Here is a 15,795-nt window from a genome sequence, read left to right as displayed (position 1 = left end):
TAAAATCTTAGCACAATTGTTAGCACCATGATCCTGCACTGGTGAGACGTGTCAGCTTATCCAGATCCAAATTTCTCACTAAAAAGTTTTTGTTGGACAAAATTGTGTGCAGGCATTGCTTTGCATAAGTTTTCTGTGTGAGATGAAGTACTTCTATGCATCCTGGAGGCACAGAGGAAAAGTGCAGCATCCTGGTCTCAGGAATGTGGCTCTTCTGAAAGTTACCTCAGACAAAGAAAACCAAGAGTTTGCAAGTTACTGATCCACTAACAGGATTTTGGAGAAAAAGTGCTTTCACCATTGCCCTATTTTCCATTTTCCACAGAAGAAGAAACGCGTAGAATTGCTGTGATTCCTCAAAGTCTAAACAGATGCATATAGGAGAGTCATGTGAGAATGCTTTTTCTTGAATAAGACTTTTTTTTTATGTGCAAGTATTATATAGCCCAATGCTCTTGGCTGCATAAACAGCACCAAGTTCAGAAGCAAGCAAGCACGTTCTTTGTTTTTATTTTTAATGGAATAGCACATTTCAAACTCTAGGACTTGATCCCAATCTACCCACCTTGGTTTTGAATTAATGTTTTTGGTTAAGTTTTCAGAAGTTTAGCAGGAACAGAATTGCCTTGCTTCAAAAGTTTTGAATTGCCACAGATGTTACGGTGTGGTGTTTATATCTACAGGACCTTCACTCAGGTTCTTTTTTGTATTAATAGGTGAAGTGATGTGTGGAAATAAATCAGAGGGAATTTCTGTTTTCTTACAATGTCTACAAGTAACATTCATCTAATTTTTGTAGATCAGGCTGTAAGGCAGTGGGCAGACCCACCAAGCATAACCCCATGGCATTAATGGCACTGAAATTCCACGAGGTTAAGTCTGAGGTTACAACAAATCTAAGCTGAGAAATCAGAGTATTACTTCTAGGTGGAAGTTTGAGTCAGCACTCAGTTCAGTGGTTTTACAACTATTGTGAGTCCAAGCAAGGATTTTGAAGAAAGATAGCCCAAATCCAATCCTGCTCAATAATTGATATTTTCAGCCTTATCTTTAAGTGGATAACCCTGATCTAAACTTCTTGCTTCTAAAATCAAGTCTCAGCTTGGAATCCTTCTTAATAACTGCTCTGTAGCTATCCTGCAGGTAGTTGTATTTAATTAAGGAGAACAGTAATGATGCTTCCTGCCTTTCTCTGACTAGCTGAAGTGAATGTCCAGGGCAGTAAATCATATATTTGGCATGGAATGTGGTGTTTGGCTATTAATTATTTTCCTCTTGAGCTGCTTTCAGCTATATTAAAACACGCCCGTTATTTTTATTTTTCTTTTAATATATAATGCATAAATTCTCCTTAAAAATAAATAAATAAATAAATAAATAAATAAATAAATAAATAAAGAAAGAAAGAAAGAAAGAAAGGTTGAGGGCTCCATAGCTGTTGATGCTGAAGTCAGACCCAGAGCCATGCTCTCCAGCCACCACAGGAATCGTTTCTGGAGACATTTCTGAAGTCAGTTGCTGATTCTTGCTTGGAGTTGGGTTTGGCTCCTGGTCCAGGCGCAGCGCAAGGTAGCAAGAACCCAGACTCCAATCCTTTGCCACTTCCTGACATGCACCACTTCCAGTTGTGCTGCTTTCTATCCAGTTCTCCTCTCCTTTGTCCCTGATGATGGTGGATCTTTCAGAAGCCTACAAAAGTGGGTGTAGTGTGTTCACCCCAATTATAGCCATCTATAATTTCGTAGTGGATAATTCTGGACAGTAGATCGGCCATAGTTAATTGAGTTCCCAGACTGCATCAACCCCAATGTTTCCCTGCGCTAAAACCCCAGAGGATTCCTGAAGACAATCCTTTAAGTCATCTGTGCTCCTGCTAACTGTATGCTGGGGAAGGTTGGGGCATCGAGGCCCTCAGATTACAGCACTCGATCTGTTTGAGCAGTGACTGTGAATTCAGAATTCAGATTAATTTTCCAGAGGCTGGTTCTACTGCATGCTCTGTGACCTACTTCCCATACACTGATCTAATAGAATCAATTGATGGAGGCAAAGCATGGCAACAGCACATGGTCTGTGGGTTTTCTGGGTTTTCCTCTGGGGTTTTGGAGTAGTTACAACAGCTTGCTATGATAATTCCTTTTTCTGCCCTCTCTGGCTAGATGTACTGGTGGTGGCTGCTGGCAGTGATATTGCTCAGAGCGGGAGGTGGAGCTGGGGACCCTAAGGGGACCAAAGGTCCCTTCCAGCAACATTTCTGTGATCCTTGCCCAGGCATGAAGCCAGGTCCCCATGGTTTTGGCCTGCCAACCCTGTCCATAAGGTAGCACATGTGTGCCTGTGTAGGCCTCTGTCATGACTTCTCTAACAGAGCAGGCTCATGCCAGCATGGAGCTCCTATGTCACCCTTGGAGCCTGGCTATGTGGCCACATCCTGACTTCCACTGCTTAGATTTATTTATATTATTTTCATACTTATTCACCTTTTTCCCCCGTTTTGAATTACTCAGCCTAAAAATGGACACAAGATAAAACCTTAGGCTAAATGTCCTTGTGGCTCTTCTCTGCTCTTGACAGAGATCGACCCAGCAGGGGAATGGCAAAAAACCTGGCCAGTGGTATGCAGGAAGCTGGTGGGTTTTTGTACTGACAGCTTCTCCTTGCTTCCAGCAGGACTGAGCATCCAGTTGCTTTTCTGCTACAGAGCGTTTCAATAAGAGAATATCTCTGAGGCTTGATAATCTAAGTGTTGTCTTCCCTGGTTCCCCAGGCAAACAAGTGCTAGCAAAATTATATTGACTTCTTGAAGGGAAGAGGTGATAGTGGTCTTTCAGAATAATTCCTAGGTTCTTCTTAAAAACTTTGGGCCCATTCTTCTCCCTCATTGGCGCTTATGCTCTCTGTGTTCATACTGAAGATATAATTGCAGATTTTTTCCACGAGCCCCACTACTTTTTTGTTTTTTCCTTCACTGTTCCTTCCTGAATCGTCTCTGAAAAACTTGTAATCGTTGACTCATTTTCCTTGGTAGCTTGGGAAGAAATCTGTGGTTCTGGCTGTGTTGTGTCTAGTCAGGGAGCACTGGTCCTTAAGAAGAACTGTGTCTGTGGTTAATCTGATCACCAGGTCATCCTGTCATGTGCTGGTTGGTGAAACTGAAGGCAGGATGAAGCAAGTGAGGGACGAAGGGGTCCTACACAGGGAAAACAGTAACTGTCCTTCTGGTCCTTTTGGAACAGAGCTCATCAACACGAAGGTGCTGCCCACTGCTCCACAGCCTGAGAAGTAACAGCTGTGCAGGATGTTTTAGACCAGCATCCCGGTAGATTTCTTGACAGGTCTTGGAGGGCCGTGCTGATGCATGACAGGACTAATGCAAGTGTAGTTCAGCTTCAGAGCAGTGCGGTACAGATGTGCGTTAGGATAGGAAGTAGAAAGGAATTTGTTTAAAAAGGTGGGCTGAGAACAGAGCCTCATACTGGTGGCCTGCTGGATGCAGAACAAGTCTCCTTTCAAGGACTTCTTTCCTCCCAGCCCTGGCTGTACTGCAGCCCTGCAGGTCAGTGGTTGTGGCCATTCCCTTGTGCCCGCTGCGGAGGCACCAACAGGCCGAACCACTTGGGAAGGCAGTTCTGAACTGCCTGGCGATCTTTCCAGTTCAGGGCTCAGAAATGTGATAGGGGATGTGGCAGAGCATCTCTAGGCCTGCTATTCTTAGCTTTTTGTTCAAGGGCCCGTGTTTAACCTCTTAGTTTCTGGTCCAGATTTTCAGGCTGCCGGGGCTTTGATGTGAATGACATACTGTAAAAAACAAATAAACCAAAAATCCCAAGTCTATTAAAGGAAACTTAGGAGAGGACAGTCAGAAGTGGTGTGTGGAAGCTCTCCAGTGTAACATAGAGAGATCAGAGCAGCGCCTGTGAAATGCTGTCTTAGGGTGAAATGCTGTCTCTTACTGCGGCTATTTTGTTCTGGCTTTTTTCCCCTTACCCCAGGATGAAGAGGAAGAGATCAAACAAGAAATTAACATGCTGAAGAAGTACTCTCACCACCGAAATATTGCTACATATTATGGTGCTTTTATTAAGAAGAACCCACCGGGAATGGATGATCAGCTCTGGGTAAGTTACTTTCTTTTTCTTGAGAATAACTCAGTTTTGACAAACCCAGTTTCCCTGCATTGCCCACTTACCACCACCTGCACTGCTCATGTTGCATCTGGCTTTTTTGAAATCGTGACTTTGAAAAGGCTGTTCTTACACAGGAAGATGCTTCTCCATTTTGCCATAGAGTTTTCACAGGCTGAGAAAAACAAACAAACAAACAACTATTTGTTCTGGACTGTCATTAACAGCATCTTTGTTACAATAATTAATTGAAAATTATTTTATGCTATGAAAATAAGTGCGTTGAAACCAGTTGGAGGGAGAAGGGAGCTACACTGGGAAGATGGAGGCAGAGGTGCTGGGTGGGGGGTGCCCTTGCTCCTAATTCCTTCCAGCTCCCTGCCTTACATCTTGTGCTCCATGTTCCACAGAGACAATGCAGGGAGGGGGATGGAGAAGGGAAGGCAGAAGGGTCTGCAGCTGTTCAGCCATTTTAGGGACGGTTGCCTCATGTGGCTGAAGGGCTGAAGCTGCTTTGCCTCCCCCACATATCCTAACCTGCCTCATCCTGCTGCTTCTCCTGACAGCAGCTTCTCAGTTATTCATTCAGTGTTCCCAGGCCTTGGAGAACAGAGCTGCAACCCGTTGTCTATCAGAGGACAGAACATGTGAGCCCACCTCCTCCTCCTCCTTGCCCTGCTGCTTGCAAGAGCTGCACAGAGCAGCTTGGCGCTGCCGTGCTTCCTACCATAAGGGCCATGAAACATTAATCACAGGCGTTGTGCTGTGTTCTGAGCCTGGGAGGCTTGCAGCCAGCTCCCCTTCGGCTGAGCGGATGGCCTGCCTGCTGCAGGGACATCCAGACCACTGCAGGACTGTGCCCACACCACACAGGTGACCCCACATGTGTTCCTTGCACGACGTAGGATCTTCGTTCTGCAGAGTGCTGCAGGTGGTGGAGCTGGCTGGAACTCAGCACATGCAGGCCAAAGGAACCAGTGCCAGCTATTTCTCAGGTTTGCTCAGTGCTGTACGTGTTTTGCCTACAGTTCTGGAAAGGCAGCAGTGTCCTCTTCGATTTGAAGGTGGAGTCATAAGGAGAAAACTCGTTTTGCTGCCTAGAGTTTTTCAGTGTCTGAACAAGATTGCCAGAGTCTATGTTTTCAGGAGTAGCAAACAGCCATGGTTCAGCAGGAAAGTGATGGAAATGCTGAAAAGATAAAGCCTGGGCTGTTTTATTCTCTATGTCCACTTGCCTCACTTCCAAATATACAGATGTATATTAAAAAGTTATGAATTAATGTCAGCATCCAAAACCTTGGTTTTCATTCAGCGGATCCCAACATATTCCTCTGCATCTTGGCAGAGTTACTGCAGGTTGTGGTTTATTTTCATTAGTTTCTGTAGGATCTAGGCTTTATTTTGGGAAAAGGTTCCCAGTGCAGTGGCTTCAGTTGTGTCCATGTGGCAAAACGTTGGGGCTGTGGGAGCTGGGGAGAATCATGGAGGACAAAAAAATGTCACTAGGGGCTGAACTGAAGCTGTCGGGGTTCTGTGCCACATTGGTACCCAGCTGTGCTGCTAGTCTGAGTTACTGGGACAGTGCAGGGCTTGGGCTCCAGGGACTTCTGTGACTGAGTTTGTTGTTTTGTTTTTTTTCTTGTGGGAACTCTTGAAAAACGTGTTCTTTGCAGAGAGCCTGGAATTCAGCGAGGAGAAAGCTGTCAAGCTGAGAAATGCCTTTTCATCCCGTGAAATTCCATTTGGCTTTAGCTGTTTTATAATCTGTGTCCAAAAAGAAAAAAAAAAAAAAGAAAAAAGAAAAAAAAGAGAAATAAAAACCAACCCATTTCACCTTGTGCTGCTGGAGTGCCTTGAGGGGAAAAAAAGAAAAAAATAAAGTCAAGCACATGCCAAAGCCCTCACTAGACAGACAGCCGCTCTTGGAGCTGGGCTTAGCTCCTGCCTGAGTGTGGGATTAGCACAGCCAGACCAAGGGAGAAGGGTTTTGTGAATTCAGCTCCAGTTCAAGGAGCTCTTGGCACATGCAAGTGTTAAGAAAATAATTTTTCTAAAACGTTCAGTCCGTGCCGTGCAGCCCAAGCTACCAAAAAGGGGAACTCGTGGGATGAGGAGAGGTTCTTTGCCGTGTCTCCATTGTGAAGCTGTGTGTGTTGGGGCACCTTTGCTGGCAGAGGTCAGGAAGGAAGCTGTGATTTCCCTGTGGGTCACCCAGCCATGCATGGGGAAAAGGGTTGTGCAGCCAGCAGTGCTGGTGGGGCAGTTAGAAGTGGTGTTGCAGTCTGTGTGGTGCTGGGCTGGCTGAGGTGTTATGGGGACGCTCCCTGGCCATACAGGAGTGCTGGTGTCGCTGCCTTCAGTAGCTGTTGTTTTGGCATCTGATTGAATTAGGACTTGTGTGAACTCTATCAGTCTTCCAGTGCAGATAAAGGCTTGTTTATTTTTCATTGGCCCTTTGTTGAAATAAAACGGTTTCTGATAATGCCCAAGTAATTCTTTTTATCGACGTTCGGAGGCTGATACGGAAATAAAAAACAGAGAGCTCTTTCAGGGGAGATTAAGATCTCTCGGAAGCGCGGCGGGCTCCTGACATAAAGTATTGTCATCGTTTCTGCCGCGTGCTGTGGTGATGAGCAGGTCTCTCCTGTTTGGTAGCACTGCTGCCCTGGAGGACGAGCTCGCCAACCAGATGAGTTTTCCTGCAATAAGAGAGCGTGCTTGGCCAGGCAACAATAGAGATGTGTATCGCAGATCTGATACATTAGTGAGACAGGAAGTAAAAGTCATGGGGACAACCTTTACGGAATGTTAAACACAAAACCGAGGTATTCGTAGAATGGTGGAATGACTCGGGTTGGAAGGGAACTCAGTGATCATCAAGCTCCAACTCCCCTGCCCTAAGCAGGGCCACCGACCTCCATATCCAATACTAGACCAGATTCTTGGTGGATTCTTGTGAAATTCTTCTTGCTATTACAGATGAGGCATTGCTGCCAGGGGTGCTGTGTGCCTTTGGTGGGATTGGGGCCCCAGGGAGAAGAGGTGCAGAAATATGGGGAATGGCCTGGGGGGTGGCCATGACCTCACTGCATGGCCCTTGCTCACTGCAGACCTGGATGCTGGTTGCCAGGCCATCACACGTTTGGCAGGAGGCTTGTTGGGGTTGAGGTATAATTCTATTCAGTCCCCCAAATGCTGCCACTGCCCATGGGTGACATGTTGACAGGGCAGAGATTTCTACATGTTAATGCTCTCGCTGGCTCTGTCATTGCCATGATGTGTGGGGTGAGAGCCCCTTTCACCAAGGTATGGGTGGAGTGGGAAATCTGTGTGGCAGAGGCACAAGGGGTTGCATTGCACCCAGTTTCTGCTTTCACATTCAACAGGGGAAAGGGTTTCCATCAGCATTTCTCTTGGGGCAGTTGTGTGATGGCTTTCCCTGACTTGAAAAATGGAAAAGGTTGTTGGTGGCAGGGAATGGGAGTCTCTGTGGAATCCCATTCTGGGAGCAGTGGCTGGTTTAAGAGCTGTGTCACTCCTCTGGGTGATACAACAGGGCATGGAGATTTACAGCTGCTGCTTCTGAATTTGGCTTCCTTGTCAAGTTTGCTGTCGCTCTGATATGAAGAGTAAAGTAGATGCTAAATGAGCTGTATTTAAAAATACTTCCTCAATAAATGGCCTTGCAGATTAAATTTTGGAAGACAATATTACCTTTATCGCATCTTGATGATAATTTTGATTACAGTTAAAAATTCAATCTGCATTTCAAGTTTATTCTCCTACCCCATCATGACTCCATCCTTTAAGAAGATTGCTAATGATGGCAGAGTTAGCTGGGCAAAGCACTCACCTGGAGACATGGGGCTGGTAAGGAAGTATCTGATAGGAGCATCATTTGAAGCCTTTCCTCTTGTTCCTTTTTCTGTTCTCCTGGAATGCTGTTTGTTGCCTTCTCACCTACGTGTACCCAGAGGGTGTTTATATATAATGATACCATGGCAATATCTGCCTTGTGGCTTAAATAACTCTCCTTCTAAACAAATCTTTGCGTCCTCTGAAGCGACCTGATAATCTTTTTCATCCTTTCTGTACCTGCTCCAGTGTGCATTTATTGCTCTTGTGAAGCCTCACCTTACCTAGTGACATGTTGACCCACCTCCTAGTGACGTGTGACCCACCTTCACTATTTACTCTCTTTGTAGTTGTGTAGTAAAGCCATATTTGGGTCTCCTGTAGCATCCTTCCATCTGAGCATCAAAGAGAACTCTAGGAGTGGGATTTCTTTCTTTTCTAACTGCCACAGCAGCATGCTGCCAGCTGCCTTCCTGTCCCATTGAAAACTTCCGGAAGTGGTGTTTTTTCAAGTCGGGTGTCCATCCACTTTCTGTTCCAGACAGAGGTGTGCTGGCAGCCTTGTTGTGTTCCTGCTGCTCCTCTTGGAGAACTGATGGCAGGGATCTCCGGGAGCTGTGGTGTTAACAACCTGTGTGCTGCTGAGCCCCTGTCTGCTGGTGCCGGGTGTTCTCCCAGGGATGCTGTAGGATTGGACAGCTCTTCAAAAGCTAAGTTGGAAACACTCCTCCCAAGAATCTTTTCCCCTCTGCCTCTTCAGTTTTAGTCTCTCAGAGGTTTCACAATTCCAGATTTTGGATACATCAGCGGGCAGCTGCGTTCTTCACCTACTGGTGCAAAATTAATCTTAGCTCTGTGCAGTGAGGGAGAGAACAGCGGTCTGAGTGAGTTGCCAACTCCATGAAGATAGTCTGGCAGATTAATGTGTGCACTGAGAACTTCTAATGGTGTTTGTCCCATCTTCCTTTAAGCGCTGTGACTGCAAAACACAGCAGGACGTGCCCTTCCCCTGCAGGGCTGTTGCTCATGCAAACAGGTGTGGTGTGGGTGAGCCTGTCTCCTTCTGAAGGAGAAGACAAAGGTGAACTGATCCTTAACGAAATGATTCCCAGACCTCCTGCAGCCTCCAGGGCCTCTTGCTGCAAACCCCGGTGAGATCCTGCGGATGAGTTTCCATGGCAGGAGGCCATAAAGTGTTGCAGGGAGAGGTCAGCCTGTTGGTTTTCAGCTGGTTCAGCTATCCAGGGATTTCCTTTCAGTGCTTGCTGCAGCGGTATCCCAAACGCTCTGTTAATCAGAAACACATGCAGATACTGTCCTCGCAGGACAGACTTTGGCCAGCCATGCATCTTTGCTGGGAGCCAGTTTCCTGATGTAAGGAGATATGCAAAGAGTATTTCAGCTGTCATTTTAGGAAGAGAAGAGAAACTTGATATCAAAACTAAAGATAGGAGCATGGTCAGAGGGGTCTGTCAGCCAACTGAGATGTATTCTGCTCAAGCATTTTATTTGTACAGGAATTCTGTAGCAGTACTGGGCCTGAATTCTGTGACTGTGTATTTATAACAGTCTTTTTAATCAGTATCTCTGAGCAATTTGGGTAGGACTTGGGCAGACCTTTTGCTGTTCCCTTCTCTTAGTCCATGTTTTTAATGAGGTGATGTCTCTTGCTTGGAAAATATTAAATACCACATAAGCTGCGTATGATGGGAAACTTTAAACATGTGCAGTGAAGAAATCTGGCACAGCATGACTTCTAGGGAAAGGGAATATCTTTCTGCAGACAAACTGATCTAACTGGAAAACAAGGTTTCACTTTTGATGAAGAAACACTTCAGCAGGACCTGGGGGAGGCTTGTTGTATGTTCTTGCTGCACTCAGGTTCTCAAGCACAGGGATTGCTGCTCGCCTGCAGCCCGTGGTGCCCCTGGAAGGCAGAGTCACATCCTGGACTGTTCTGGAATGTTTTATTTCACAGTTGCTCAGTGACAAGATAAAGTTTGGGTGCAGGTTAGATCCTTGTGTTTCTGTATTTCATATTATGGAGCTTTCTAAGTGGTACAGATGGTGGTTCCTGGTCTATTTGGCATCAGCCCGAGCACAAGGGCTCCAGCTGTCCCTGGGGAGCCGCACAGTGAGCTTAGCCTCTGGAGGGCTCTCTGCTTAAAAAGGTGGTTGAAGACAGAGATGGGCTGGTACAAAAATGGAAAAAATATTGCTGTTTTGTAAGGTTTACAAAGCTTTCAGATCTGCCATGTTGCTTTCACATATTCGGGGTTGAAGAGCTCAAATGCAAGAGGCAGAGTTTTGCCAGTGTGGTTTCAATGTTTCTGATCTCTGCTTTTTGGCACTGCACTGATTCCTGTTTCGTGTTCCCACCATACCAGGCAGCAGCATCGCACCTTTCCAGCCTTCCCACCTTTTACCGTTTCCTTTTTTAACAAAAAACACGTGGATTAAAAGCAGATAGGTTTGATGGCAGCTGCATTGCCGGTGTCAGGCCCTGCCCTTGGGCTGTGCAGCCCGGAGGATGCTTTCAGCCTAATTGCAGTAATTGCACTTGTGTTTCATTTGGCAGCTGGTGATGGAGTTCTGCGGCGCGGGCTCCGTCACCGACCTCATCAAGAACACAAAGGGGAACACTTTGAAGGAGGAGTGGATTGCCTACATCTGCAGAGAGATTTTAAGGGTATGTGCCCAGAGGGAGCTAAATGCCATGCGTTGGTGGAGTGTGGCACGTGGGCCTTGGGGACACGCGAAGCCGTTGGCTCTTGAGGCTCTGCTCTGTGGACTTGAGCAGCTTCGGTGCTGGTAGGCATGAATGATTCATGTGCTTGTATGATGCATAATAAATAAGCACTACTTAATGCCCTTTAGCTTTGTTAGCTGCCTGAATTTTAACCCTCTTCTTTCCTTCAGCTGAAATGTAATTTCCCTTAATATTAATGAGGTGAAGATTTATTTACAGTAGGATTGTGATTTCAATTAACAGAAAGGTAAGGACTAATAAAACCTGTGGAGAGAGTCTGCATGATTAAAAAACATCTTATGCTTTATTAAATCCACATGCCTCTGACTTTAATGAGGATGCTGCAGCTTTTATGCCCACAAGATAAATGTTTGACTGGAATGTCTTAAAACGGGCCACGCTGGAGTTTCACATAATGGGGGGTGGCACCTCTAGCAAAGACTTGCTTGTATTTTCTACAAATGAGGACAGATTATGCAATTGCAGTGGTTGCCCTGACATTAAAATCTTAAGAGTTCATGAACTGAAATCTTGTTCAAGAAAAGACAAGAAATAGCAGATACGTGAAGAAAACTATACAAGAGCCATTCAAAGAAAACGAGTCAAAATGACTGCTCCAACAGCTCTCCATGAGCTGTGTCTGATGCTGCCTCTTAGGCTCCTGTTGGTGACCAGGGTGACGCAGCACTTCTCTTGACCCTTGGTGTCACCATCTGTGCCAGCACAACCAGCCTGATGTACAGAAGGAGCTGGAGCTGATCAGTTCTTCTTTCAGTGTCAGGAAACCACAGTTGCATGTGGGTTTATTACAAATGTATGAGCTCTGTGAGCCTCCTTCTTAAAATAGTCACTGTCAGTGAGTCAAAACCTATCCATTGAATCATGTCCCAGGGCCACCATCAAGTGTCACTGCTCTCATTTGCGCCGTGCAGAGTGCAAGCTGTGCTGTGCTGTGGCCGTGCTTTGAAGCGGTTGACTTAGTGACCTGCAGGCTCCAAAAGCTGCTGAGGATTTGGGGTCATAAAACAGTATTTTGGGGCGTAAAAGACTCCCACCTTCATGCTGCAGTATGTGTGGTTCGTTCTTGGTTCAGAAGTCGAGGGCACGTTGTAATTCTGACATGCAGGACTTGATCCTGCTCTGTGGAAGGATTTGTTGGCTTTTCGTGAAGTTTTTGCTTTGCCTCCAGTGCACCGAGCCTCTAACTGGGTATAATGTGGCTAAAAATTGAATGCAGCAGGGCACCTCTACAGATATAATCTGTTCCACAGTGTTGTCTCAAGGTAACAAGCAAAAAATGACTCATAACTACCAGCAGTGATAGTAGAAATTATATTCTTCCTCGAATATGAATGTTTAATGTGAAGTGTAAACCTAATGCAGAAGTAGTTTTTAAAGTAATCCATTTTTTATTAAGCTGGCAATATAGGTGGATGTTAGTTCGGAAATGTAATAATAAATGAATGAAATAAAAATGGAGGCTGCAAAAAGAAATTAATGAGCTAATAAAGCAACACAACAGAAAAGCTAGTTTACCTTTAGCCTTTGAGATGGGCTTTTAATTTGAGCTATATCTCTATTAGGGATATGTGCAAGTTATAATATTTGTATTTCCATGGTATCTTTTTTAATACAAGCTTTTCAGTATATTGGAGTCCCACTTATTGGACCAGTATAACAAAGAGAATTGGTTTTTTTTTGGTTTCTTGATGATGGAAGTACAGAAAGGACACACAAGCTTTCTATTACTTCTGCAACACAAATGGCTCCCTAAGGCAAAAAAGCCCATGGGGAAAACTGCATCTAGAAATACAGAGAAATTTGGGTTACTATGGGTTTCTGCAGAAACTGGAAGGCTGGTCTTAATCCCTCTGGAGTTGTCAGTGGTTGTCACCTGCTATGGAGCACCCACTGCAGCACATGCAGCCAGGCAGCGGGCGTTTCATTTGCTGGGTATGTCCCCCCAGCAGGTAACACAGGACAGCGTTTTCAACGCGTGATAAACAAAAGCATTCTCAAGTGCTTAACTGCAACTGTGAATCTTTCATTTCTGGACCGTAATTGGTTGAGGAGGAATGTCAGAAAATAGCATGCTTTGAACTCGGATTCCTCTAACCTCTCTCTGAATTCTCTAGGGCTTGAGTCATCTACACCAGCACAAAGTAATTCATCGAGACATCAAGGGACAGAATGTATTGCTGACGGAAAATGCAGAAGTTAAACTAGGTAAGGATTGGTTAGAGCTCTTGCAAACTGCAAGTAGGCTGCCTGGAGAGAAGAGATGAAATTGGTAGAGCCTGTAAATTGCTTGGAGAACGGCAGTGGGTCCTAAAAGCTGCTGTGTGTTTTTTCTTGTGCTGGCCTCAAAAATGTGACGTTGGGTGTTGATCGGCCATGCAGTAAACTGTCAGTGACTGATGACCAAGTTCTGCGTACAAAGATCCATTTACAGTGGTGTTTCTGCAGAGAGGTGGGGTGGGCAGTTCTGCCACTAGATACAGGTTGACCAATTGTGATCATTTTTCATGCCCTAGATTGAAAATTTGCCTGTGTGCATCCCCAGACATCATCAAAGTGCATTTCTCCACAGCTGTATGCCTTGTATGTGTCCTCCATCACCATAATCCATTCCATTTACCATGACATAATCTAGGTTTGCAAGCTAACCTTTCAGTCAGTGCTTCAATTGCAAGAAATATTCTGAAATTTGTATGCAGTGTTTGTCATCCTTGAAAAGACCCATCATCCACATGAAGATACATGGATAACAGCACAGTCTGTCCTGATACCCTCCATCGTCCAGCACCTGTCTTATTAAAGCCATCTTTGTGTGTTTTTAGTTTATGCTAGTGATGGAAGATCTCCTACACTGGCGAGGTGAAGTGGAATCCTTGTTTTACCATGTCTTTGCTGTGGAATCAAACCCCATCTTAACAGATGGCACCACCAGCTTGTTTGGCTTTATGCTGGTGAAGATTCCCCTCCAAGGGGAAATTCTCCAGGGCAAATCTCCAGCCATTATGTTGTGCAAAGTGAGCTTGGTGGACCGTGGAGTATTCTCTCATTGATGTGATTTCATCAGTTTTTGCTTCATTTTTCAGCTCTGTGCTTGACATTTCCCTATGGGCTTTTGTCCTTAGCCTTGGTTCCTGAAGTCTTTTACATTTCTGCCATTTCCAGCAAGAATTTAGGTAGAAAAATGAGGCTTCTACAAACATTTGGCAGGCCTTAATTCAATGAAAAAAAAAAACATAGAACAAAGGCTGCTGCTTATTCGTGTTTCTAACCCTGATTCTCATTAGTATGAGAAACTGTGATTTCTTCTCATTGCCTCCTGGCAAGGAGGAAGAGGCACAAGGTTGCTTATGAAAGCTGGAAATCAGACAATCAGATTCATCTTTGGTTGACATCTGTTTATCTGTTGACCTTAGCAAAGATGAAACAGAAGTGTCTCTGGCCGTATTTTTCTCTCCTGACCATGCTGTTAGTGTACTTCACTGTCTTACATTCAGCAGAAGAACGTTGCTCAGGTTTGTGTCTGACACTCACTGTGTCCTGTTGCTCTCCTGTCCATAGTGGATTTTGGTGTCAGTGCTCAGCTGGACAGAACAGTGGGCAGGAGGAATACCTTCATTGGAACGCCTTACTGGATGGCCCCTGAGGTCATTGCTTGTGATGAAAATCCTGATGCCACTTACGACTTTAAGGTACTGTACTCCTTTGTATGTTATTACAGATGCAATCTTTGAGTCTAGTGCAGTCACTAATAAGGTAATCAAGGAATTAAAGCAGTCAGGGGACTCAAAGAAAGAGTGTTCTCTACTTGTGAGTGCTTAAAATGAGAGTTGTGACCGTAAACATCTGAAGGTGGTGCTTGGTAGGATCTCAGATTTTGTGTCCCAGCACCTAAGACTTGAGCAAGCAGGAATTTAGTACATTCTTGCAGCTTTGCTAATTACACTGACAGGCAGTGTGGTCTCCTCCTGCTTTCTGCCTGTTAAATTTTGAGATGTGAATTTGGGTCCAATGTGAATTTTTGTTGTGCTCATCACCTACCAAGATTTAGTGTGAAGAAGTCTTTCCCCATGCTGAGAAAGGTGTCAGACTGAGGTTTCTTTACCTGCTCCTCAGTTTTTCAGTGCTGAGTGTTTCAATACTACCACCAACACGCTGTGTTTCCTCAATTCATTCCTCAGAGAAGTCAGGTCAGGTTTAGAATGGGCAAAATCACATCTTTTGGCCTGCAGGCTGGTATTCACAGGGAGATCTGAAGGTTGTCACACAAGCAGACGTTCAGGGCTCTGACCTACTTTTCACATGTCTGTTGCCTGTTGAAAGTTTATTTTTGGATCAGTGACAGCACAACATTGCTGCAGAGCTGTAAGATGGAGAGAGGGGCATGCCATGCAGCAGGTCAGAGGGGGGGTGATTCCCGCTGCCCATTCAAACTGCAGTGGAGGCTGATGCTACAGGCAAGGAAAGCTTTCCGTATTTTGTGGGCTTGTCCCTTGTGGTGCCTTTTTGTGCCTTGTGGTTTTGTTGAACATGAATTTCTAACTGCAACCCCCCTGAGATCCACTGACCATTTTTGGAGAGTGGGGAAAGCTACAAAATGCGGGCTTTTGGAGGAAATGCAGAGGGATATAAAGCTTGCTACGCCTCTGTGCCCACCCTGAGAGGTCACTTGCAGAGTAATATTTTAAAAGGACTTGGCAGCCCTTCGGTGTGAGCTAGGTAGGTAGCTGCTTTTTAACAGCAGGATGTTACAGTGTAATGTAACGGCACAACAGCCCACCACTTTGCAGTGCAATTACTGGCCTCTTTTTTTTAAAGAGAATTTTTAAGAGATGAAGGATTTTAAAGTAACAAAAAGTTGCTTTGGTGTTTGATAGAATGACAGACTGGTTTGGGTTGGAAAGGACCTTAAAGATAACCCAGCCCCAACCTCTGCCATGGGCAGTCACCCCACCAGCTCAGGCTGCCCAAAGCCCACCCATGGCCTTGGTCACCTCCAGGGATGGGGCACACACAGATCTCAGGGCAGCAGTGCTGGGGCCTCTCCCCTCG

The 15,795-nt window shown here is 45.3% G+C and overlaps 1 protein-coding gene across 4 annotated transcripts in view; it reads left to right on the top strand.

Moving 5' to 3' along the window:
- Positions 1-15,795, top strand: part of TNIK (TRAF2 and NCK interacting kinase) — a 138,413-nt gene that overhangs the window by 67,078 nt on the left and 55,540 nt on the right. For all 4 annotated transcript variants that reach the window (XM_042881358.1, XM_042881359.1, XM_042881360.1 and 1 more), the window contains exons 4-7: positions 3,993-4,118; positions 10,558-10,668; positions 12,864-12,954; positions 14,305-14,435. In XM_042881358.1, the coding sequence (XP_042737292.1) occupies positions 3,993-4,118; positions 10,558-10,668; positions 12,864-12,954; positions 14,305-14,435 (459 nt within the window). The remainder of the gene's footprint in view (positions 1-3,992; positions 4,119-10,557; positions 10,669-12,863; positions 12,955-14,304; positions 14,436-15,795) is intronic.

Source organism: Lagopus leucura, unplaced genomic scaffold (assembly GCF_019238085.1).
Source record: "Lagopus leucura isolate 7727_CA_CO unplaced genomic scaffold, USGS_WTPT01 Super-Scaffold_100029, whole genome shotgun sequence".
Taxonomy (NCBI): domain Eukaryota; kingdom Metazoa; phylum Chordata; class Aves; order Galliformes; family Phasianidae; genus Lagopus; species Lagopus leucura.
Note: the sequence above shows the minus strand (reverse complement) of the source record. Positions and strands in the feature narration are given on the sequence as shown.